The sequence below is a fragment of the Neolamprologus brichardi genome, chromosome 17, assembly GCF_056152115.1.
Source record: "Neolamprologus brichardi isolate AB-2024 chromosome 17, ASM5615211v1, whole genome shotgun sequence".
Lineage (NCBI taxonomy): Eukaryota > Metazoa > Chordata > Actinopteri > Cichliformes > Cichlidae > Neolamprologus > Neolamprologus brichardi.
Genome location: NC_142120.1, coordinates 12,418,590 through 12,444,403, shown reverse-complemented (window position 1 = coordinate 12,444,403; position 25,814 = coordinate 12,418,590). Strand labels below are relative to the sequence as shown.

At 38.2% G+C, this 25,814-nt stretch overlaps 2 protein-coding genes across 3 annotated transcripts in view; one reads left to right on the top strand and one right to left on the bottom strand.

Annotated features, from left to right (window-relative positions):
* Positions 1–6,763: 6,763 nt before the first annotated feature.
* Positions 6,764–17,742, top strand: slc6a1l (solute carrier family 6 member 1, like). The gene is made up of 14 exons (XM_006780733.3): positions 6,764–7,093; positions 7,197–7,328; positions 8,043–8,143; positions 10,021–10,130; positions 10,241–10,373; positions 12,680–12,814; positions 12,899–13,002; positions 13,101–13,225; positions 14,032–14,144; positions 14,285–14,416; positions 14,730–14,832; positions 15,122–15,222; positions 16,421–16,588; positions 17,063–17,742. The coding sequence occupies exons 1-14, from the start codon at positions 6,853–6,855 to the stop codon at positions 17,156–17,158; spliced, it is 1,794 nt and encodes a 597-aa protein (XP_006780796.2). The 5' UTR covers positions 6,764–6,852; the 3' UTR covers positions 17,159–17,742.
* Positions 17,743–20,110: 2,368 nt separating this feature from the next.
* Positions 20,111–25,814, bottom strand: part of iqsec3a (IQ motif and Sec7 domain ArfGEF 3a) — a 119,666-nt gene continuing 113,962 nt past the window's right edge. The window contains exon 14 of one of the 2 annotated variants that reach the window (XM_006780729.3): positions 20,111–23,755. In XM_006780729.3, the coding sequence (XP_006780792.2) occupies positions 23,183–23,755 (573 nt within the window). In that variant the 3' untranslated portion in view covers positions 20,111–23,182. The remainder of the gene's footprint in view (positions 23,756–25,814) is intronic. The other variant, XM_006780730.3, reaches the window with a different exon arrangement.

Genomic DNA, 25,814 nt, shown 5'->3' with positions numbered 1-25,814 from the left:
CATTTATAGCCGTCACTCTCTGCCAGTGTATCTTCACTGATGTTTAATGATGCTGTTGATTGCTAGCTTTGTTCAGAAAAAAAAAGACAGAAAGAGATAAAGATAATAATGAAAAAAATCTCTGGCTATCATTCTTAAGATAAAGGCCACACATCATGCATCACAGTGGCAGATTTCTAACAGAATGAACTGAGGTTTTCAAGGCTCTTTACTTCTTTAGGGCTTATATGGTACATGATGATCAGTAATGCAAGGTCAAAAGCATTTGAGACACTTACAAAGATAAAAATGACTAAGCTGTAATGGAGGAATAAAATTAAAATGAGGCTGTGATATATCTCCATGGGGGACAACACACTTTTTCAGTGAGGACTGTGAAACTGTACTGCATTCTGGTATCAAGAAAACTGTAAATGCAGACGTGTCATTGGCCTCCTTCACTTCTCTTATCTGAAGTTCTCTTTCACACAGTTTTTCTTCCTGACTCCAGGAATGGAAGGCTCTTCTTCTGTGTCTTACAGTCATTTTCTCTTTTCTTTGTATCTTTTCATCTCACTCTCCTCTTATCTACCAGGCACGGCTGCAATATATCAGCTTTTCCATTTTTATCTCACTATCTTTTCACTCTGCCTCCCAACTCATATCTATACCTTTTCTCCTCTTTCGTCGCGGAGATTGCTCTGCCCCTAGCTCGCTCAACTTTCATCTTTTCACCCTTTCCTTCTCATTAACACAATCATGCTCTCTCTGATGTGCACCTCGCCCAGCGTTTGTCCTTAACCCGTGGAAATTTATGCGCCGTGCATCGTCTCGCTGCAATTCTGGATGAAAATGTTAGTAATATTAGCCTCCCATCTATGCATGCCAATCGCCTCTGGGTGTTCCTTGCTTTATAATAACCCCCGCATCGATTCACAGACCACGGCACGTGCTGAGAATTAAAGGCAGATTGCAAGGAGGCCTCAAAGACAGCATTTTCCCCCCCTTAAACTGTTATTGAGAAATGTTTTTCATATAACTGAGCTGAACTGAAACATGCAAATCTACTACTTTGATGATATAATGGTTCATCACTTGAGTTGCAGTGGTTGAAATTGCCTCATGCTGCATATAAAAATATTAAAGGATAAACTGTATATAGATTGTCTTATTACTATTTTGAAAACTTTTATTGGGGCTTATTTTACTTCACCAACTTTGCTGTTGGTTTTTGTTAACATGTCTCTTATTAGGATAGAATATGTGCTAATATGTGGATGTGAGTAATGTATAATGTATTGTTATTTGACACCAAGCAATGATGTAATGTAATACAAATGGAATATATATACCACTGCCATTTACTAACAGTAAATTGTAATATATAATACATATATAATAATAAGTAATATATTCAATTCAATTCAGTTTTATTTATATTGCTCCAATTCACAACAGCAGTAACCTCAAGGTGCTTTATTTTATAAGGTAATGACCCTGCAATATTACAAAGAAAACCCAAATATCAAATGGTGCCCTATGAGCAAGATGTTAGTGACAGTTTGAAGAAAAAAACTTTCTTCTTTAAAAAAATAAAAATAAAAATAAAAAAAATAAATAAACTCCTTTAACAAGAAGAAACCTCAGGCAGAATCGGGCAGGGAGGGGCAACTATCTGCTGTGACTGGTTGGGGGTGAGAGAAAAGGGAAGAGAACAATCTCAGTGTGATGCTGAAAAGCATATTTTTAATGATATTGCACAAATCCATGAGTAACACTATGCACAACATTTTTTGAGTGTCCCTCCTTAAACTGGACAGTAAGCACATAAATAATGTAGCATGTGCTAATTAGCACACAGCTCAAGATGCAGCTGAAGCAAACGGGAATGTGCTTAGCTTCACTGTTAACTAGTCCCGGATGCTGACATGCCAACGTATGCTAGTTAGCACAAAACCCCTAAAGTAATTGAAATAAATATAAAAAAAAAATAGTTTTACTGGAGTATGGTCATGAATGTATTTTTACACAAAAATGATTTTAACCCGAAGCCTTCGAGATTGACCGCATCATGGTGGGGGTGATGAAGGTGATGTTCCATTTCAAAGACTCCTTCAAATGCAGCCTTCTTTTCCTGAACTTCAAAGGATACATGATGGTACTATTTGGATTTATAATCAGCACCAATCCATGCGTCCATTAGAGTTTCATTTCAAAGTGAACTAATTCTGATATTTCACTATGAACCAAAGCTGGACCCTGTTTCCAAAGGCCTGATTTCTCAGGTTTGTTATGTGTGAGTCATTACTTTGCTTTACTTTCCTGCAATGAAATAATGCTGAGTCATCACAGAGACAACCACTTATTTACAGAATAAATCCCTTATCTACTGACCCCACAGGATTTACTGCAACAGAACGCTGTCTAAAGAAAGTTTCCAATTTACAGAGTTTAACTTTTTTTGAAACAGCACACATGATTTATTTTTGAATTGTATATGAGCCATTTATCAGCTTTTTGAGAAACAGTTTGTCGCTACGGGCACTCATTAAGTGGTGACAGGAGCAGTGCTCATACATACAAATGACTTTACCATTGAAGTTTATCTAAACATGCAGAGTCAGCAAATGTCTAAAGTACCCTACTCGATATGGCTGTTAAAAGATTATAGATTTCCCATACTGTAAATAAAATGCATAAATATTTGAAGATGCTCAACAGTAGCTATAAGACTACTGCACTGAACTGCATTTGTACTTGTGTTTCAGAAAGCTGACAAGGACCACTGCGGCACTTTTATGGTGATAAACTGTACTTTTGGGCAGCGTGATAATCTCCGCAAACTTCTCCCTTTATGATTATGAAGTGTTTCCTCTGTGTTTTGCAACCTTCTCTGCCCTTTTCCTCATTGTGTCGTTTAAAAAGAACGCTGACATTTATTTTATTATGAAAAAGTGTGTCTAAAATGAATCAAATTGTAAAATAATCCTAACAACTCTGGTAAAGAAAGCCCTTTTAGAAATGTATTCACTTATTTTGATATTCAGCCTCTGTTGTCTACACAATCGCTCTCAATTATCTTTGGCAATAAATGCCCTGGAATTATAATCAGGCTGCACTGATCATGGGGACGCTGTAAACAGATTGATGAAAACCAGCTTTGACAACTCCAATCCACCCAGTTATCATCATGTGGGTTCCACATGGGCAATAAACCACAGCAGAGATTACGCTGAATCTGTTCTTGATGGGAACAACTCACTATGGGTGTAATTAAGCCTTAATATGATCTAATCTCTCACTTTTGAAACCCTGAGTCTATCAGCGATCCTGATCCACCAGCAAACCATCGGGCATTGTGGGAATGTTCATTAGTCACTGTAATTGGCTGGTGATAGAATATCTGGACCAGATATTAAAGCCAGGAGGTTACCTGCCAGGAGAAACAAGAAATTCACGTCTCTTATCTAATTCCATTATTAATAACGGCAACAATGTTTTACTGTCACTTGAGTAATTAAAAATACAGTGTGGATAACATCACTCTATCATTATTGTAGCCTTTTTGTGCACTTTTGCGGACTTCCTTTTCCAATAAGCACAAGGCAGTATAGGTAGTGGATCCTAAAAAGCATGACAACAGTCTCATTTATATGTATTTAAAGAAGACTCACAATGTGACACGCTCTTGCTGGAATGAGCAGCTGACCTTAATATATATCATTACCAATTTTATGACTCTCTACTTGTGCTTGTAAGCGGTTTATTTAAGATTCATTGTGAGGATGAGCTTTAATAGCAGAATGTGAATTTGTGAACGTGCCTTGGGTTGCTGCTTTACTTAAAGATGCACTCAAAAACTGTTTTACTGCCATGTTTTACTGAAGCAGCAAGCACGTGATGTTGTGTATTTTCATACACACATCCCTTTTGGTTATCCTATGAACAATGGTCATTTTTCAAACTGGCTGCAGAAATGAAACTGATTTTATACACCCCCTGTGTCCTATAACCCCTTCAAGTGAGAACATTGCAGATGGATATTAGGTCACTTTCTGCATCAGTGTGGTCAGAGTCTGATACTGGCATGACCACATTTGTGATCATACTTTTCCAGGGTCTCTGCCAGCAGCCATTGCTGGATTCATTTTCCAAAACTCCATGAGCTCTTTCACTGATCAGGCCCTTTTCTGTTGGGAAATACCATGGTAACGGCGCTGGCAAGAGCTGACCTTGGCCATCATAACAAACACATATGCATAATGCACAAACACACACTCTGCTGCTGCTGCTGCTGCTAGAGTTCCTCACCAGAGCTAGGCAATTGACATACTGTATCCCCCATGGCCACGGGGCCTCACTAGTCAGAAGTGAACAGTAATCAAAGTAGACACACAGGTCGAACTTTATTATCAACCACTCGATACCAGCTGCAAGTCCTCCAACAGACAGCATACAGGAAAGAACAATTTGGATTTTCAGACACAGGGCATGGAGGATTGGTTTGAAGCTTTTCAACTTGATCCTTTTGGATGTTGAACTGAAGTTTCAGAACTTTAAGACCGCAAGCGTGGCACACTGAAGCTGATGACCTGACAAAGGACGTGGAAATCTCGTAGGTAGGACGGGATTCATTCCCTCTCTTTCACACTTTGCTTTTCACCGTTTGTCACTGAGTCGTGAAAATGGCAAGATAAACAAGCTAAACTGCACTTTTTTAATGGCTGATTTTGTAGCTGCTGGGAAATGCTAAACCTTTGTGCTAATGCACACCAAAAAAGCTGGCATCTAAAAGGCCTGTACTGTCAAAAAAAAAAAAAAGAACAAAAAATCTTTGAGATTTAATGGATAACATCCTCAAAGGGAATGTCTGATATTTTTATATTATTCTTTTGCCTTTGAAAAAACACTTGTTCTCACCTAGACAACTAGTTGAAAGCGAATATGTGATCATTTCATGGTGTTCTGCTCACTGAAATCTGATTAAATTACATTGTGTGGAACATGGTACATTTCACAGCATGAATATTTTTTGTATCCATATTGATTATGTAACATTTTGCTTGTTTTAATTTTTTAAAGACCCAACTGCTCGTTTTTTAATCTGAACATGTCACTACGTGTACTCTTTATGATATTTAGTACATGTTTACGAAAGGTTTCCTCAACATCATCAAAGGCTAGAATATAAACGAGGCACCTATGAACTATGGCTTTCCATTATGTAAGTTAAAGTACTATGAAAAAGACAGAAAACATTAACTCCAATAACCAGTGTCACATTACTGAGGAACTACAGTAAAATGACCTGGAAAAAACAAATCAGAGTTGAGCAGAGAATGTCTTATTTTTCCTGGAAATATACCAGTAAACAGTGCTGTAATGTTAATAACCTCCAGCAATTGGCATAAAACAATTTGGACATTTTCTGGGCCAATCAATATTTGCAAGCATGAAACAACTTACACCCAGTGCTTAGATTAACCTTACCATAAAATGCTATTCAGGCATGAAGAGATCATTCCACAGCCAGTAAATGAAAAATTATTACCAATCTAACAGAAAAAGCAGGTAATATTCTTTGGGCAGACAAGGATGTGTGACCAGCACCGGCAGGTGTAGATAACAGTAGGAATTTCTTGAAATTGTCATCATTTTGGTATTTCGGTGACCCAACGTGAACTTGACTGTGGTGGACTAGAAAGAAAGGTGCAGCAGGTTTGTTGGTAGTGATAAGAACATGTAGTTCAGTCATCTGTGTGCTCTAATAAGGCCAGTGGTGCTTTTTTGTGGCTTGAGTTGGTATACCCAAGTATAGCACCTAGATCAAACTCTTTAAAAATTATGCTTGTGTAAGTTATTTTAATATACATTTTAATATTTAATCTATTATATATTATTGGGTGCTTCAGTTATTTATTGCAAATGTATTAGACCACCACCCAGGGTAAGATTTATCCTACAGCTGCCATAAATTTACATTATTGGTAAACTATATATTTATTTGTGTTTCTGCAATGACACAGAAACACAAATATTGTGTTTCTGTTATTATTATTATAATAACACAATATAATAATATTGTGTTATTGTGTCATCTGCAATGACACAATAAATATATATACACCGGTATGGTGCACAACCCACCATATCGGTGGGTTGTGCATACCGGCACAACCCACCGGTATGTGCAAAATCACAAAATGTTAGTTTTAATGCTAAAATATAATTATTGTTGTTATCTGTGAATTTTCAAATGTGCTATTTTATAAAAAGGCAGAAGAAAGTAAAGCACTTTTTTTGGTTTAGGATGTGAAATTACAGTTATTTATTTGCATTCCTGAAGAGAAAAATTAGTTTTAGCAATTGAATGTTAGGTATCTATGGGTTAAAGTTAAAGCAAAGCAAGTCTGCTGTCTGTCTACAGAAGGCCTCTGAGAGCCTCGATCCTTCTAAGAATGCCGGGTTTGGTTTTTGTCCTTTTTTCTAATTCATATTTTCTGGAACTACAGATGTTTCTCAGTAATTTATGTGACAGCCATTAGCTTTAGTTTTCAGAGGCAGTTGCCCAAGTTCATAAAACGGCTCTAAAAGACTATAAAACTGTTTCAGTGGCAATAAATTGTGAATTGAGTGGTATTTCCCTCCACTAAACTATATGCACCACAAAGCCACAAATATTTGTATTAAATAATAACAACAGCAACAAACTTCTTCTTCTCTACTTTCATTTTCAAACTTTACATGCGTCCAGTGTCAGTGCATCATCCTGAATCCATCCAACTGAGATCCAAACGCACTGTGAGGCTCTCAATCGCAGAGACACTACAGAAAGGTGGCTTTCTGACCCCATTGGTCCACAGTGGTCCCATAATGGGGAAGACTGGGCAAAGTACAGTGGACTTGAACTCCCCTTCAGAGGTCAAACAAGCAGTTCCCTTTGAGGAGCTGGATCGTGTGGCGCCCCCTGCAGATAATAAGAAGAATGTGGAAGAGCCTCCCGACAGGGGAAGCTGGAAGGGCAAGTTTGATTTCCTCCTCTCATGTGTGGGATACGCCATCGGTTTAGGAAATGTGTGGAGGTTTCCCTATTTGTGTGGCAAGAATGGTGGAGGTAAGAGCTATGCAATTTATTAGAACTTCAGAGTTTTTCTAATTCCTGTATACAAGATCTTACCAAATATATTTTGTTTGTCTGTTTGATGTGTTTGTATCAGGGGCCTTCTTGATCCCATACTTTATGACACTGGTCTTTGCTGGGATACCGCTTTTCTTCCTGGAAACAGCTCTGGGACAGTTCACTTCAGTTGGAGGACTTGGGGTGTGGAGACTAATCCCTATGATGAAGGGTAATGTATAAAGAAAAATATGGATTTACATTTCATTGTGTACATTTAGAATTCACCCATGTATATTCTGAGTAAGGATTATGAACATCGTAAAAGCTATATACATCAAAAAAGTTTAGTGACTGAACTTGTTCCCATTCTGTGAGACCTTAATTACCTGTATAGGAACTTCCAGTGTCTTCTTATTCTTTCCTGCTCCTTTCCATATTATTATTATTATTATTATTATTATTATTATTATTATTATTATTATTATTATTGTTGTTGTTGTTGTTGTTGTTGTTGTTGTTGTTATTGTTATTGTTGTTGTTGTTGTTATCCACAATTATTTTTGACATCTTGCTAAATGCTCTCCTGTTATGGGATAGCAATAACACCATTGCCCCGACACTGAAATAACTCGAGTGAAGCACTTCATTGCAGATCCTCAGGCAGCTGTCTCTGCTGTCTCAGGCAGCAGAGACAGCAACAATGCCAGTGAGCGTGATGCAAAGCCAAAAGCAACTGAGCATTAGAAACAGCACAATGACAACTCTGCCAATAATAAAGATGATGATGACCATGTTAGTTTTTCTCTGTCACGCAACATCATTTTTTAAATTAGTTAGTAACTTGTGTATCTTTCCCCTCTTCCTTTCTTTTCATTACATGCAACCTTACATGTTAGCTGACCTGTAAAACATTGTGCAACACTGACACTTGTTCTCGCTTCAGGAGTTGGTCTGGCTGCAGTTGTTTTGTCCTTCTGGCTCAACATCTACTACATTATCATCATTGCTTGGGCGCTCTACTACTTATTCAACTCTTTTGGTTCGGTATGTTACATAATCAGTAGCAAACCTGCAACACAGAAAAGAAGTTGTAAACACTGTCATACACGCTAAGTTGAGTCAACCTGTGCTTGTCTTTGAATCCAGCATTTATGTAGCAACTTCATTAGTTTCTGGCCATGAGTACTAATCTCTGTTATCTCATATTCTGGTCTCCAGCAACTTAGTTTAGTCTTCAAGAACTATCTTTGTCATTGACTTTGTCTATTTGGTATCAAGTGAGCACAGTCTACAAATTTTGGAACAATTTTAGAACAAAATTCCTCAATATAAAACAGTCAAGACTTTGAATATCTCATTGTCTATGAGGGGGGTGGCTGTAGCTCAGCTGGCAGGGCAGGTCAGCCACTAATCAGAAGGTCGGTGGTTTGATCCCAAATATCCTTGGGTAAAATACTAACCCCATGTTTGCCTACTGGTGGTGGTCAGAGGGCCCGGTGGCACCAGTGTCCGGCAGCCTCGCCTCTGTCAGTGCGCCCCAGGGCAGCTGTGGCTACAATGTAGCTTGCCATTGCCAGTGTGTGAATGATTGAATGACTGAATGTAGTGTAAAGCGCTTTGGGGTCCTTAGGAACTGAGTAAAGCGCTATACAAATGCAGGCCATTTACCATTTCTATAGTCCATAATATCATCAAAAGATTCACAGAATCTGGAGAAGTCTCTGTGTGCAAGAGATAAGATCAGAAATCAGCATGAGTACATGTTAGCTTTGTGCCTTCAGGAAGCACAGCATTAAAAACCGGCATCATTATGTCATAGACGCAACATCCTCTGCACTAACGAGTAGAGGGACCATCTGGCTTGTTATTAGCACTCAGTTCCTAAGCATGCATCTTGCCGGGCTTTTGGACTGGGCTGATATTGCCAAAGCCAATTAGGAATAGGAAGCTTGCTACAAAGGCACTGTCAGTGCTAAAGGATATATGCAGGTTACATTACAACATAAACTCCCATAACGATGAGCAAAAAAAACCCAAAATATGATTTACGAGATTTTATTTCTGTTTTAGTTACATTTTACACAGTCCCCCAACTCTTTTGGAATTAGGGTTGTTGGTCTTCATCAGCAGAAAAAGCTGTATAACTTACTAAAATAAGAAAAAATAAAAAATAAAATAAAAATTTATAAGTTTATACCCTGTTTCACATTTTCCAGAGCCATCCCGTGGGCCAGACTGGAGTCTTTACCAGGCCAATTCTTGCCCCCGGGCCTTATATTTGACACCTCTTCCTCGATTTATTTTAAAAGTTGATGTAGGTCCAATATAAAACCTGCTAATTTATACTAATATTATAGTATGTTGGACTCAGTTTTCTTTTATCCCATTTTCCAGACATACTTTTGCCACCTCGTCCATAAGTAAGGTTATTTAGGATTTGTTTACCATCTTTCTCAGTGTGCAACGGTTTTCTTTCTCTGCATTATCATTCTGCTTTGGTATTTCTCTGCATGACTGGCTGCCTTTAAGAAGCCCGATGGCAGAAATGTAAAGACTTTGCAGGCATGAGTTTCTTGTACTGGGAAAACTACGAAGCAGGAAAAAAAGGGTTGTCATTGTTGTTCAGTGTTTTTAGCTGAAGGTCAAAAACAGACTGAGTTCATTAAATGTCATTTTCACTGTTGGGTGGTTTGCCTTTCTGTCTCTGTCGTTGTTTCTTTTGTTTGGGAAAGTCTTTGTGGTGCTGTCTGTGTCTCCAGGAGACATGTTTTTTTTTTAATTTACAAAGTTTTGTGTTAACTCTGATGGTTTTTTGTATTGGGATACAGGTAATATATTTTGCAACAGTGCGTTTGCAGTTTTGATGATTTGTCCTCCTAGAACCTGTTTTCGTTCATGCATACTGTATGCTGTGCATGCAGGAGCTGCCTTGGCAAAGCTGTGATAACCCCTGGAACACGGAAAAATGTTTTTCCAACTACAGTCTGACAGACACCACCAACTTGACCAGCGCTGTCACCGAGTTTTGGGAGTAAGTTAATATGAGATATTCTGCATGAGAATGTATAGAGAGGTATATCTGGAAGCTCTTGGTGCTTATCTCAGTCTGGATTCAAAGAATGCCTGTGTGTGTTTCTGTAGGCGTAACATGCACCAGCTGTCTAATGGCCTGGAGGAACCAGGAGAGCTACGCTGGCCCTTAGTGGGCACTCTTGGGCTGGCGTGGGTTCTTGTCTACTTCTCAATCTGGAAAGGAGTTGAATGGACGGGAAAGGTGAGTCTCTCTGCCCCGGTTTCTGTTAATTCTCTTCTTCTGTGTTGTTTAGGCTTTGTGTTTTCATCAGTCTCAGACCACTCGGTTTACACTGGCCAGTATTTTTATTAGCACCTCTTTCTGCCTCCCACTCCCTTAATATTAAAGCTTTAATCATGAAAACATGACCAGACGTTGAGCTTTTCATGATATAAACCTCATGTTGTTGTTGTTGCCCGAGTTAGTGGGTGAAACCTAATAAAAGAAAACATGAATTCAGAGATATTAAAAGTTGAACATTTGTATTTTTTTAGGACTACTAGCTGCAGCAGGCTATAAAGTTGGTACGTTCAGCATATTTGAGAGTCAGATGCAAACAGTGGCATAAAAATAAAAAAAAATCTTCATTTTTTTCTTATCTGACTGAAGCACCGATCAGCTGAAAATTATGTTTAATTTTCAGTTTTTGTTTAAATGTATTTAAATCTTTCATGATTTCCTGACTCTTCTCTTAAATCATCTCTCTGTTTGAGTGCACCCTCTTTCATTACTAAGGTTTTATGTATCTGAATATAAAAGCTAACCTGGTCTGTGGCAGATCATAAAATTATTTAAATAAAACGTAAAAGGAACAACTATGCTGCATATATTACAAAGTGTCATTATTTATGCCATTTTTATTTTATATTATATAATGATGCAGAAGCTGTGTGTGAAAAAGTGCACCCTCACTCACTCTCTCCATGGGAATTAAGAGGGTAAGTAGAAGCCAGGTGCTGCTAATCACATTCAACTGATTAATCATCAACAACTTTGTGCATGTTTGTTCATGAGAGCAAAACATTCAAGACAGTTGCCAGTCTTCCCAGGAGTGGACCTAGCAAATTCAACCCAAGGTCAGATGGTGCAATTGCAGACCAACTGCATAAAAAACCAAGAGGTACATCTTAGCCTTAGTTAACATTTTAAATGTTAAAATTCATAACAGTACAATTAGAATAAATGACTGAAAGAGTTATGGTAGTACGGCTTAGTTACATCTAAACAAACTACAGGATTTCTGGAACAGATGAGACCAGTGTGGAGATGTTTGGCCACAATACCCAGTGCCATGCTTGGCAAAAACCAAACAAGCATATCAGCACAAACACCTCATACCAACTGTCGAGGACAGTAGTGGAAGGTTGCAGCCACATTTTGAGTTGACCCTGAACTCATTTGTATAGCAAAATATTCTAGCATCAAATGCAAAACCATATGATAGCTAAAGGTTAGTCGAAAATGGAGTACTTGATCCCGAGCACAGCAGCATATTTACAACAGAATGTTTGATGTAAAAAAAATCAAGGTAATTCAGTGCCCAAGTCAAAGTCCAGACTTCAACCTGATTGAAGAGACTTTAAGAGAGCTGGGAGAAAATTCCTTCACAATGATCTGAGAGACTGAAAAGTCATACAGAAAACCATCACTTAAAGTTATTTCTGCTAAAGATGGCTCTATAAGCTACTGAATCACTGGGTGCACTGTTTTTCACACACTGCTTCTGCATTTTGGTTTAGTTTTTGTTAAATAAATAATGACAAAGTCATTTGTTGTTATTCATCCAACATTGCATTTAATACAGAACCTGCTAAGAACCAGATCATTGTTTAGGATGTCCTGATATCTTAAACCTAAGAACCGAGAGACAGTATTTTTTTTTCCAGTTTCAGATGTTTGCATCCGCTGTCATTTTTCTGTGCACATCCAATCTCTCTTTTACCATTTTATTCAAATTGAAATAGAAATAGCTTCAAAATGCAAGATTTGACTACTGCTGGACAATTTAGAGGTGATAGAAAAATCTTCACTTTGCCTACTGCCTGGGATTTCAAATTACAGCAAGCAAAGTATATGAGCAGAAACACATTTACACATTCACCGCCAGGGATAATTGGATTTTAATGTGCGGCATCTGAGAGCAGTGAGAAAAATGAATTCCCCAAAGGCCCTGGCCTTGATGGACATTACCAATTAAGGATAATCATCATGCACAAGAACTATGGGACACATCCTACAGATCTTTTGGCAAAGAGAGACTATGGAAATATTTCAGTAGTTCCCTTTTCTGTACACTGTTTTGCATCTCTTTTGATGTAATTATTTAGAGCAAATAGCATGTTTGCAATTTTAAGAATTTGAAAAGCAAAGCCATCTCATTATCTTAACAGAAATGTATTTAAAAATGTGCAAACAGCATACTCAGTCCTATAAAATGTTTTTGACTTTTCAACATTTTTAATTCTCATTCATCTAAATAATTAAAAACAAATCATTCTGTCTTTCAGGTAGTGTATTTCTCAGCCACCTATCCCTACTTTATGCTGTTCATCCTGTTCTTCAGGGGGGTCACACTCCCTGGAGCCATAGATGGGATTCTCTTCTACATTACTCCAGACTTCAATAAGCTCGTCCGATCTGAGGTTCATAGTTTGCACAAATCCACATCTAATCACCCACGTGTCTTAACAAACAAACACCAGTAATTACACTATGTTGTCTCACAGGTTTGGCTGGATGCAGCAACTCAAATCTTCTTTTCATACGGACTGGGCCTGGGATCGCTCATCGCACTGGGAAGCTACAACTCTTACAACAACGATGTCTACAAGTAGGAGCAGGAAATCCAAAGTGTTGTAGAATCCTCTTTTGTAGATGATGCACAAACAATGATGCTCTTTTGTTCTCTGACTGATGTTTTCTTTTTAGGGATGCAGTCATAGTATGCTGCATCAACTCTTGCACCAGCATGTTTGCTGGATTTGTCATCTTCTCCATCGTAGGCTTCATGTCCTACATCACGAAGAAACCCGTGCACGAACTGGCAGCATCAGGTGAAAGTCATATTTTATAACTTATAAGAAATTGTTCATTATTCAGATTTGATTACTTCTGGAATGTACATATTAGAAGCAATATGAAGTTTGAAACTAAAAAACATTTAAAAAATAATAATATAATATTGCATACAGACACAGGCCATCGGTGGTCAAAGAGAGAAAAATATTTGATGTGGTTTTACTAAATTAAGCACGAATTGCTACTATGTGCAGGTTTAAAATAATTATTCTCAATAATGAGATGGTAGGGTCAGAATTTAGCATAAACAACATGAAAGCACAGATTCATCGTGCTTTGCATCAACAGTTCCAGATAAAGGCTATTTGTAATATTTTCTTGGCACACATTAGGTCTCTTAGTAACACCTTAGTACCAGCTGAGCATGTTTAAACGGCACAGCCTTCCTGAGTACTGTTTCTGACCATTTCCATCTATTTATGACCTCAGCCATCTTCTGATGGCTGCTTGCAACAGGATTATGTGCCATGTTATGAAGTTTGAATCACCATCTCAAATGGCCTCCGTAGTTACCAGATTTCAATCCAGTTGATTGGTCCAAGTTGGTGCAATCAACAAATCTGCACCAACTGTCTGATGCAATCAAGTCAGTATGGACCAAAATCTGTGAGGATGTTTCCAGAACCTTATTTAATCTATGCCAGGAAGGATTAAAGTAATTCTAAAGGCAAAAAGAGGTCAAACTAGGTATTAACAATGTGTATCTAATATAGTAATTCATATAATGTTATAAGTTAAAGCATTTATCATTTTAATAACTTGTCTCGTTTGCAATTTTTAGGTCCAGGGCTGGCATTTTTAGCGTATCCTCAGGCAGTCACACAGCTTCCCATGTCCTCGCTATGGGCCATCCTGTTTTTCTCCATGCTCATGATGTTGGGCCTGGACAGTCAGGTACCATCCATCCAGATGTTGTAATAGAGATATTACAACTGATTAATTGGTGATTGCTATAAGTTTATAGATGAACTAAACTAAGATACTGGTGCTCTCTTTTAATAACAAACCACATTCTTCACGTCATCGTGTTTTAGTTCTGCACAGTAGAGGGCTTCATCACAGCTCTGATGGATGAATATCCCATGGTTTTGCGAAAGAGGAAGAAGGTCTTCATCCTCATTGTCTGCCTCGTCTCCTTCATCATCGGCTTCTCTAACATCACGCAGGTGCTGCACAAACTCTGCATTAGGTCACTATAAAATGAACAAAGTAAAGAGGGTTTTAACCATCCAAAGAATGCGTGCAAACCTGTTTAATATTATAAGAGGACGGTCTTGAAACCCAGCTCGTGTGAACTCTTGCGCATTTTTCCGACACAAGGGAAAAGAGCTCTTGCATTATGCATAATGACAAAACGATCTCACAACAACCTGCGGTGTACTCTCATCATGCATATTTTATTTAATGAAGAGAGGGATGGTAATATTTGGTCTCTAAAGTAGTTATGCGTGTTCCTGTATGTGTGTTGAAATCTCCTAGGGTGGTCTCTATGTGTTCAAGATGTTTGATTACTACTCCGCCAGTGGGATGTGTCTGCTCTTCCTCGTCTTCTTTGAAACCATTTCCATATCCTGGTTTTATGGTAGGAAATCCATTTTCTTTTCATTAAAAAAAAGAAGAATTAAAGCAAATATTGCAACTTGAAATTAAATGTAACCACATTGGTAAAAATTTGAGTCATTCTGGACGAAATGTAACAATGACTCCAGCATTTAAATTTCCTACTTAGCTGTTCAACAGGAAATTACATCTATAAATCTCTGCCATCTTGGCTTCCCTTTCCCACCCCCACCATTATGGCTTTGTTCTGGCAGTCGCTCTCTCCTCATTAACACCAACACTCCCTTTGCCCTCCTCTCTTTATGCCACAGGAGCTGAAAGATTTTATAAGAACATCGAGGACATGATTGGCTATCGGCCATGTGGGTGGTGGAAGCTTTGCTGGATGATCTTCACACCTCTAATTTGCTTGGTAGGAGAAAACTGATTATGGATTTGACCTCTATGACCTTCACCTAGAGGTGCTTAATTCTTTCAATTTGTAATTTTCAGTCAGGCTTTGTTCTTCTGTAAGGAAATCTAGGGATCCATCAAGCTAAAGCACTAGCCTTAGGTAGAGAATTGATCTAATTTGTATTCTAATTTGTATTTGACCTCATGGACGGTCAGGTCCTTTGGGAAATCTTGCAAAGTTAGTCCTGTATTGAAAAAGAACAGACAATGCTTTGATAATCTGATTGTCTAAGACTAAGCAGAATGTTATTTTAACCAGGAACACTGTTGGATAGTTTGTCTGTTGTCCCATGTGGTCTAAAAGAAAAGCTAATGACAATTAACCTTGACTGGACTGTTAGCATGCTAACTCACGCGAGTCAATAAAGTACACATTGTACTTGGTGAACAGAGGTATTTCAGCAGGTATTTTTGTGTGGGTTAGCATGCTATTAGTAGTATTTTGCTCAAAGCATGGCTAAGTCTAATGATGCAAAACCCCATCAATCTACAGTATGTGCAAAAATCTTAAGTCAATACTTGTTTCTATATATTTCACATCTAAGGAGACCTTAGTGTCACTTCTGAAAGTATTTCAAGTTTAATCTCAAAATTTAAACTTGTATATAAAAAAATGTTTGTTTGTTTTTCTTACATATATTTGCTTCCGTTGCGCAGCCATGTTTTCTGAACATCTGTTTTGGATTTTGGCTTTAATTTTCACTCTTTTTCAGTTCAGTCCTTCTACCTGATCATTTTCAGAGGAATTCAGGTTTTGTTGTTGCTTGTTAAGACATTTAACACTGACTCATTAAAAAATAAAGTTACACCTGACATGGAGCGAAACAAAAGGCATCCAACATCCAAAGAAGAGCTTTGAATGTCCTTGAGAACTAATTCTGAAGACTACTTAAAGAAATTCGAAGAAAGTCACCAAATACTTACCTTTACTTCGTTAGACTATTTTTTTTAACCTTATTTGCTGTATATCTATGTATGTTTGCACATGTTGAATAAACTCCTGCAACCATCTCCCATTTTCCTAGCAAAGTCTTGGCTCAAGACTTTTGGACAAAACTGCTAAGCACAAGTTTCCTGGCTTATCTAGACCCTCAGGTTATGAATAATTACTGCACTGGAGTATATTGATATATGAATATTATAATTTTATTTTGTAGGGAGTGTTTACCTTTAGTGCCATTGAGATGACTCCTCTCACCTTGGGGAAGTATGTGTACCCCCTGTGGGGCCAAGCGATTGGCTGGCTCATGGCAATGTCCTCCATGGTACTCATCCCAGGCTATATTATCTACATGTTCTGCAGCACCAAAGGCAGCATCAAACAGGTACAAACATCTTACACACCTCTCTCAGATTCTGATTTTAATCATCTCAGGCTCAAGAAAATTATGCAATAAAGTGTTGAAAAGAGAATATACAGGTAACACATGAGATTAAAAATGGAAAAAGTCCTGGAAGGCTGAAGTTCATCTCTTATAAAGACTGTAGTTATTCAGGAAGTACAGAATTCCTGGTTTTTGCTCAAGGCCGACATTATTATTCTGGTTTTAGGCAGGAAAGTATATTTTCGAAGACGTGCACTGCTTGTGACAGTAAATATTTACAAAGCAGCTTTACGTCTCCGCTGCTGATTCCTGTGAGATATTTGTAACTTCGGGCTAAAGAGCATATTTTGTTAACTTTTTACATTATTCATGTGTGAATGTGAGTACAATTTCACCCAATACTCTCACCCGGGTTCAAATCATAATCATTTAATCATATTGTGATGTAATAGATTTTTTTTTTTACATGTCCAGCGTTGGCGGAGGATGACAACTGCCCAGGAGGATGAAAGGCGATCAGGGCAGGATGAATTCACACACACAGACAGCGTGGGTGAAGCACCTGTCTAAACCTGATTGTTCAAGCTAAATAAATCTGTCTGCCAGGACTTAATGTAGTTAATATTGGAAGTTAACAATTTGATGGATGGATGGATGGATGGATGCAGTATTGTCTCTGGACTACACTGTCTAACCGTCCTTCAACTTGAGTTGAAGTAAATAAAGAAGATGAATAAGTATTTTTGATATAGATATTATTTCCTTTTCAGTAAAAGTTATGGCAAGCAAGTGAATGATACAGGTCACAATAAACCTGTATACAAAGGCTATATGTACAATAAACCATCATGAATGTAAATCCACATGCTCTTCATAAATTGCAGCACAATGAAGGCCTTTGTTTATAACGTTACTGCAAATTTAATGGATATTGTTGTACCGCGAAATGGAACTGTCTGGTAAAACTCGATTTCAAGTATAAAACTCTATTAATGGGGAACCCCAATATTTCATTTAAAGAACCAACCAGTTACTGTGACGTAGTTATTCTCAGCAACACAGTATCGCTTCAGTTGTCTGTAGGTCACATTTATCTGACCAAGACCTAAAATGAAAAGTAATATTTCTCACGATAATCTTTACAAAAAATAAGGAAATCTACACGTTATTTACCATATGCTGTTTTTCAGTTAACACAGTTTTGAAATACCTGTTTTTAGTTTTTAATTGTGTATATTGAAGTTAAGTATGTATATTGAAGAGTTTGATTAAAATATTAGAGAACTGTAAATATAATTGTTTTGTTATATTTATGCACTGTCTATAAAACGTGGATGTAGGTCCAGGAACTGAGAAGTGAAGCCAATGTGGAAGTGCCTTAAACTTAAATTCATTCACCTGACCAGCAGGGGGCGACTACTCTGGTTGCCAGAAGAAGTTTGATTGTTTAATCTTTATTATAACATTACCCTGTTATTCAAGTAAACACTTTACTAATGGGTTTATGGTTTTAACCACTAGTCTTGCTTAATACAAGATAGTGTTTATTTTGTATATAGTGGTCAAATTTAGAGTAAAACAGATGGTAAAATAGGGTGATGTCAAAAATGCAGAGGCGGAAGTCAATAAACTAGTGGGTTGGATACATCCATATTTTATAAACAGTCTATGTTTGTATTAAGTGTATTTTTAAACTATGAAACTTTTCATGATAAATGTTTTCAAACTCTGTTTTATAAGGTGAATGTGAAAACCAAGCATCTTAAAAAAGAAAAGTAAAAGAAGACACTTTTTTCATCTCCAAAATTGTGTTTGGTTTTTAAAAGCTTCATTGAGCTTAATTTTATCAATACATAAAAAAAAACACCTAATGCTTAAGTATGTTTGTAAAACTTAATATAGTGAAGCAAGGTTTTCTTTGGACTGCAACTTTATGATCTGTATTAAAGATATACCCTGATATTGCTTCAGTGTTCATGTTAATAAAATGTATACCACTGGCATTTGGGATGTCAATTCTTCATTTCTCATCAGCTAGTTAGAAGACAGTAACTTCAGAATATACAGCTGTGGTCAGAACTTTACATATACTCCTCACAGTCATCAATGTTATTGTAATTTAACTTTATTTCCAGGGTGTATAGATTTTATTTTCTTATCTCTCAATTTTGCCTAAATAAAAATGACTTCCTTGATAACAATCATAGAATTGACCAACCAAGGACAAAATTCTGGAATGGCTTTCCCAATTCCCCAACATCAACCCTATTGAAAATGTTTATACTATACTTAAAAGCTCGGTTCGTACCAGGAAATGAATCCATTTAAATGAACTCTACCAATTTTACCAAAATGACTGGTCAAATAGCTTGTTGATGGTTACCAAAGCATGCAGTGTGAAAGGGTAGCGGATTTAGAGAAAATCCAAAATAAATGTAAATTTGTGCACAGAGCTTTTATTTTCAAGAACATTAAATATGCTGTATGAGCCCCATATTACCATGGCATCCATGCTTGTGAGGAGTATATGTAAACTTCTGATCACTTTATGAAGGTAACTACAACTATATTTGCCTTTTCTCCTAAAATGACTTTTTTCTAAAAATGTCACCAACGTGTCTTTTTAACATGGCATTAATTCAAAACAAAACGACCAGCTCACCTTTTCAGTGTTTTACTTTTGTCTCCTGCACGGATTCGTGTTCTGAAATAGAAATGAGAAAATGCAAATAGACATTCTTTGCTACACATCGGCAGGTTCAATGTGCTGCGGTATTGCCCAGCTAAGGAATTCCTGAAAGTTTTTTACACTGTGACACTAAGGAAGGTGCTACGATGCAATACCTCCAGCACTGGCACCAGTCATGATTTCTGGTGTTACTTACAGTACAGCATTGCTTTATTTGCTTTATTTCCATGCATGGACAGAATAATTTATAATGATAAAAATGTCTTCTTTTGCTGTCTCTTAGTGTATAAAAACAATGAGGTATTCTTACCCACTCCCACTCATGTTGAGCATAGTTGCAAGTTTGACAAACCAGGTGACTCCTGTTGGCTCTCTTTTGCTCTCCCCCATAATCAATGTACACATCTTGCTATTTTGCTGCTGTTTTCACACTGTGATATCAACCACTGTTCTATTCACTATCTCTTCCTTGGCAGGTAGTTTACTTTTTCAGAGAAAACACCTGCTTGCTACTGAAAACAATAAGACTCACTAATAAAGATAAGTTCCACATGGTGTCATAAAACTGAAGTCAAACTTACAGTATGTGGATTTACTACTAGAAGCAAACACCTCACATAAAAGTAGTGTTATGATTCATTGTTCCATGTATTCTTTAGCTATTGTATTACTTTTCATAAAACTCAAAGTAGGAATAAAACTATGTGTGCGGGTTTATAGTGTGTGAAGGTAAAATGCTGTGTTGAGTGATGTGTAACATTTCAAAATAAGCATTTTCCCAGCAATTCAGAGTATACTGATCTTGCCACTGAATCCAATAACAAAGCAAACCATTGTGATGTATAGACTTAAATCATCTTTAATTGCATGTTAATATACCGCAAAGACAGGGAGGGTTTTTAAAGCCAACTGAGGGAGATGATGGTTCATGTTGCACTCAGTTTCCACCTGTCTATCCATAAATATTTCCTCTATTTGTATTTCTTTTACTAGTATGAGCAAACACAGTGGTGAAAAGCCAGACAAGATTCACATGTCATTCATGAAGCAATGTACTGGTATGGCAGAGCCCTTTTGTGAGTTTCTTCATGAAAGGTACCCACTACTGCACTTCCATATCATCTGCTACACTCCCCAAATGCTACATTAGTTTCCCTGCAAATGTAAATCTGTCATTTTCAGTGCGCCTCATATTCATGTTTCTTGCACACGCAGCATATCTTTCGACTAAAATGTGCAACCATAAAGAAAGGGTCATAACATACATAGAAATAAGACAAAACAAGCAAAAATGGCCATGAAAGAGGCATTTGATTTGCCTCGAGGCACAAAAACACATTTGCCCAAAGAAGCCATTCGTATTTGTATTTGAAGGGGTGTTTGTCATCGTAAAAAAAAAAAAAAGAATAAAAATCCATGTCTGTTTTTTAAATTCTTCCACAAGCTTTCATTTTCATCATGACAAAAAAAAATTGACCTCCCACAGCAAAGTCTTTCATACACAAATTCCATATTTTTGGGAGTAAGGGTTCAATAAGCTTTGGAACTACATGCATGAGAAGAAAAAAAAATCAATCATGTAATTTCTGAAAGCTGATTCAAACAAATAAATCAGCAACCGTACAATCATCATCAATCAAGGTATAATTCATAATAGTAGAATAGTTTCTAAATTTTATTACATAACCTTCAAAAGTTCATTTCTACAATGTAGCCAGTAAATGTGTTAAATGAATCATCGCAGCTCTTGATTCATTTTGAAAGCTGTAATTCCTCCCATTGTGTTATGAAATAATAACAAAAGCAATTATGGGGATAAACAGGAGCGAGGACGGATTTGTTTACAGGAAAGCTAGGATGCTACTGTGAGTAGGTCACACACACTCATCTCTGCCAACCACAACAACAGAAAGCTTTTTTGTTTGTTTGTTTGTTTGTTTGTTTTTTTGTCCAACTGCTGTCTTTTCACAGGGTGACATCCTAAGTGGAACAGGACAGACAGATGAGATAGAGACCTCCCCGCATTGGCTCTGTGATTATAAACCAACAAATCCCACAGATGGAGGTCAGATGAGAACAGAGTTAACTGAACATCCATTTCAGAGTACCTGGTGGGGGTTATGTATAAAAGATGAACGCATTCAGGCTATGGCGGTCGCTGACCTATTTCAGAATGACAGATGCGTGACAGGGCGATAGCAATTTGAAGAGGCTAAAGGTAGCTTGCTTGTCCTTTCTGACTCTTTGAATGTGGTATTTACAATCTAAGCTGAGGTGAAATAGAAAGAGATCAGATAATGCATTCTTTTTTCTCTCTCCCCTCCCTTCCATTCTTATTTAAAGCAGGATAGCCAACAGCACAAACAATGCCACTAATGCCAGCTTTTGCAGTATAAGCTCCATGTAGTTTTTGCCTTTTTGAAAATGTCAAAATGAAAGGTTAGCACGGCAGAGAAAACAGTCACAAGGATCTGGAACAAAAGCTGGCAGTCGTACCGACGTAAAGAGACAGCGTCTGGATGTTTTGTGGGTGGACTCTGCCCGACATTTATCCACCAACGGAAAACACACAATGATGGCACAATGGCAAATTAAAATAAACACACATCTCGACATTTAAAAAGTGTAGCGTCCTAACAGAAATTCTCGGGTGAGTTCCTGGAACAAAAAAACATATAGCGACGACACATTTGATAACCGATGACAGCACATGGTGTTGTTTTTTTCTGTTTTTTTTAACATCTGAACCCACTGTAGCTTTAGAGCCATTTCAGACAATGAGACATTTTCAAAATGTTGAAAAACAAGACAAAACCTTCCCTCCAACAGCTGACAAAAGGGGCAAGAATTCCTGGAAAGCCTTAATAATGTTAGACATGAAGAGTAAGAGACAAGCATCAATCAACAGAAGCATCCTGGGCTAACTTTTTTGGCTCGGCAGCAATCTATATGATTGGTCGCCTTTGGTTCTTGTCATCCTTCACTGTAGAATGATCTATGGAGAGCAACAATTGGGTGAGAGTGTTTTCTGAAGATAGAGAGCCACAACACAACGGAGGAGCGGATGACAAAGACAGCTTATCGGGAGAATGTCATTTTTGTTTCTTTCTTTTTTTTTTTTTTTTAAATCCGGGGGATTGGAGAAGAGAGAAGGCCCTCCATCACATAAATAAATAAGCAACAGCGCAAATGGGTAGATAACTTTTTATGAAATATCAGTTTTGCTATTCTTTTTTTTTCTTTTTTTTGCTCCTTGAACAAGAAGCCTAAAACGACTATTTTCTCAAAGCAAAGGAGTAGTGTTTTTTTTCTTCTAGCCCTAGCATTTAGTCAAGTGCAAAGAAGTCAGTGTTTAGTGGAGGCATATGTATTTTGGCACAGAGTTTCAGTTAAGTGTCAGCTATGCGCACGTGTGCACATACAGCACAGTAGGCATGAGGCTTGGGATGATAAAGCGAACAGAAGCAGAAGATCCTTGATGTCTTTCCATCCATTACAAGAAAAATTCAAAAGATTTGAGGGATTCGTGTGTTTCTGTTGTTGCTGATAAATACTGGAAGTGGAAGGAATCCATCCATGAAGTGAATAGCAGTGAGTTTTCTCTAGAGTTAAAACTGACAAAAAGTTATAGAAATTTGTTAAAACTACATATTTCAAAATACATGTGGAATCAAGTAAAACTTTATATACGCACTATATTTCTTCTTATCTCTTTTAAAACCATATTTTTTTAAATCTTTTTTTTCTTAAATTTATGCATATAAGTGGGATTTTTATTTTTTTCATTATAGCTTCATCTGTATGTATATATGTACAATATGTACTGTTATATAGGAAGAGAAGTGATAGGGTTTATGTGGAAGTATGTGTCTGTCTTTCAAGGAGAAAAATTTGAATTCATTTATTTACACCATGCTCCGAGAGCCACTTGGGGTCCGGTGTAGACTGAGGCGGGGGTCTGGGGGTATGTACTGGTGCGGGTGGTTGTAAGGTGGAGGCGGGGGAGGCAGCGGGGGCTGGTGGCCGTCGCTGCCGTGTGAACCGTCTGGCGAGCGGACAGGGGTGGACATGGCGGAGTGACTAAGCTGATGGTGGCTGTGGTGATGGTGATGGTGATGATGCTGGTAGTGGTGGTGTGTGGGCGTTTGGCTGAGGAAGGCCTCCATGCGTCCATGGCTGCTGTTGTCGAGCATGATGACCTTGACAATTTGCTGACACTGGATGAGCGCCTCAGGCCGCAGGTCAGCCATGCTGACACAGGGCTGGTGGTGCTGCTGGAGGGGGAGATGATGGGCGGGAGTGCTTGCCGCTGACTGCAGCTGCAGGTGTTGTGGTGGAGGCGCAGGCCCTTGGGTTACGCCCTGGGGCCCTTGCTGGAAAAGCACCTCTCCCCGGTGATTAAGAAGGGCCGCGCTCTCGGGGCTCCGAGCCATGCTGCTGCTGAGCTGGTACGTCTGAAGCCTGTTGTGAATTGACACCTAGTTTAGAAAACAGCCAAGAGAACAGCATCAAATGTTATAAAACTGGTTCCTCCTCTACAATCCGTCAAGCCCTCTTTTTCTTTTTTTGTGGGGGGAGTGAACGCACAGCACACACACACACACACACACACGGGGCATGCGTGGGGGCTTAGGTATTAAGGATTGGTGGAGGTGTAAAATCCTGTGACTACAATATTCTCCCCTCCCTCCACCCCCACAGGTACTGGGAACAGTGCTGGATGCTGGGAACACCAGTGTGTGTGACTGGCGTCATTGGTAATAGTGGTGGGGAATGGGGATAAGAACGATGCTAGAGGACGGTCCCGGTGGTTCCAAAGGGGACACTGAGGGCCCCCGTGTCTCCCTTCCAAACCACTGTGTGGCACTACGGTGACAGCGAACACGAGGAGACTTGTGGGTCGAGGTAAGCAGAACATAGACCAAGGTCATACGAAGAAGAGGGAGAGGTGGAAGAAGAGGAGGAGAGGAAGTGAGCAGAGTGACAACCACAGACGTCCACAGGCAACAATCAATTAGAATGCAAACCTCCAGATGTCCCATTTGTTTCAGCACTCTGATTTCTATAGGCAGTTTCCCTCAGCTTTTTTCGCCTTTATCTCTCTTCCTTTACTATCTTTTTTATGCAGCTTACTTACAGAATTGTTTAACATCTCGGATTTTCAGAGATGTGCATCTCCGAAAACATATGGCAAGAAATTCAAGGAACTGAGCACAATCTGAAATGCAAACTGTGTACGGTGGACATAATTAATGCAAAAAGTACCCCGATGGTGTACTCATATAAATCTAACATTTGAGCGTGGAAGTAGGGTGGACTGCTAGACGAGTCTTCAGTGATAGTTCTCCAGGGGTCTTAAAGGACATTGAAAGCTCTTATTTGGATGTTGGCTCCCTTTTGTTTTGTTCTGTGTCAAGATGATCCCACACTGCTTCAACAATGTTAAGGTTCAGGCAGTGGGGAGACCAATCCATGACTAAGAGTTCCATCGTGTGATTTTTCAATCAGATATGCTTTAAATGCATCGGCTGTGTTTGGGATGACTGTCATACTGAAGCTATATATGAAAATGAAGCTATATGCCAATGAGGCACATTTCAGAAGGGAGTGCATGCTGAATCAAAATTTGGAGATCCCCAACACCACTAGCTGAAATGCAGCCCCAGACCATTAAAGAACCTCCAGCATATTTCACATGCAGAAAGTCACTGTTATGTCTGTCTCCTAACCTAGGTACATAGTAACTGGACTGGCGCTGCTTTGTACAACTTGGCTCATTCACACCAGCACTTTTTTCTACACATGTGCTTTCTGTCTAACAGTTACACAATTCTGTCAGGTCTTTGGTTGACCTTTTTCTCAAATATTTTTTCTGGACATACTACAGTATATCGCACGTTTTTGGCAAAAAGTACTTTGGGAATCACTGCAAAAATTTATTTTATTGCTCTCCAGGGGATAAAAGGCATGCGATATCATTGGAATTTTTCATGGATTTCAGCTAAAGAACAAAGAACAAATTATGCTTTGACAGGCTACAAAGTGCCGAAAGATACCATTTAAAATTGGTTCTTTAAAATTGTCTATTATATGCAGACACACACTGATTCATTCCTTGAGTTATGTGGTGGAGTTAGGTTTCTGCTTGGAAGCAAAATATAAAGAAATAAGATATAACTCAAGACTTTTATCACAGTACATAGTCTCCTACATGGAAGTGTATAATAGTGTATATTAAGAATTTGGGACTTTTTACATGTATTTTGAGCTTCTTAACCACAGCGCAACTATTTACATATGCTTCCAGTTTTAATGTGTCGATCAGAAAATATTTTACCACCAAACCTCTTCAGAATGCTGGCTGTGTGAATATAATAGTCTTTGAAGTTGAAGTATCTTAAGGTTAGAAAGGTCTTACAGTAGTGTTCGTCCCTTCTTTTAAAGCAGCTGGTGTGACTCTTGTGCGAAAGAACTCGATTAACATTTTCTCCTTTTGAATGTGCCAAGAGTCACTTCTTCTTGATGACTTACCATACA

Coding starts and splice junctions, on each gene's coding strand:
- slc6a1l (XM_006780733.3), top strand. CDS start 6,853: ATGGGGAAGACTGGGCAAAGTACAGTGGACTTGAACTCCCCTTCAGAG. Junction 7,329..8,042: donor ACTAATCCCTATGATGAAGG/GTAATGTATAAA, acceptor TTCTCGCTTCAG/GAGTTGGTCTGGCTGCAGTT. Junction 8,144..10,020: donor TATTCAACTCTTTTGGTTCG/GTATGTTACATA, acceptor CTGTGCATGCAG/GAGCTGCCTTGGCAAAGCTG.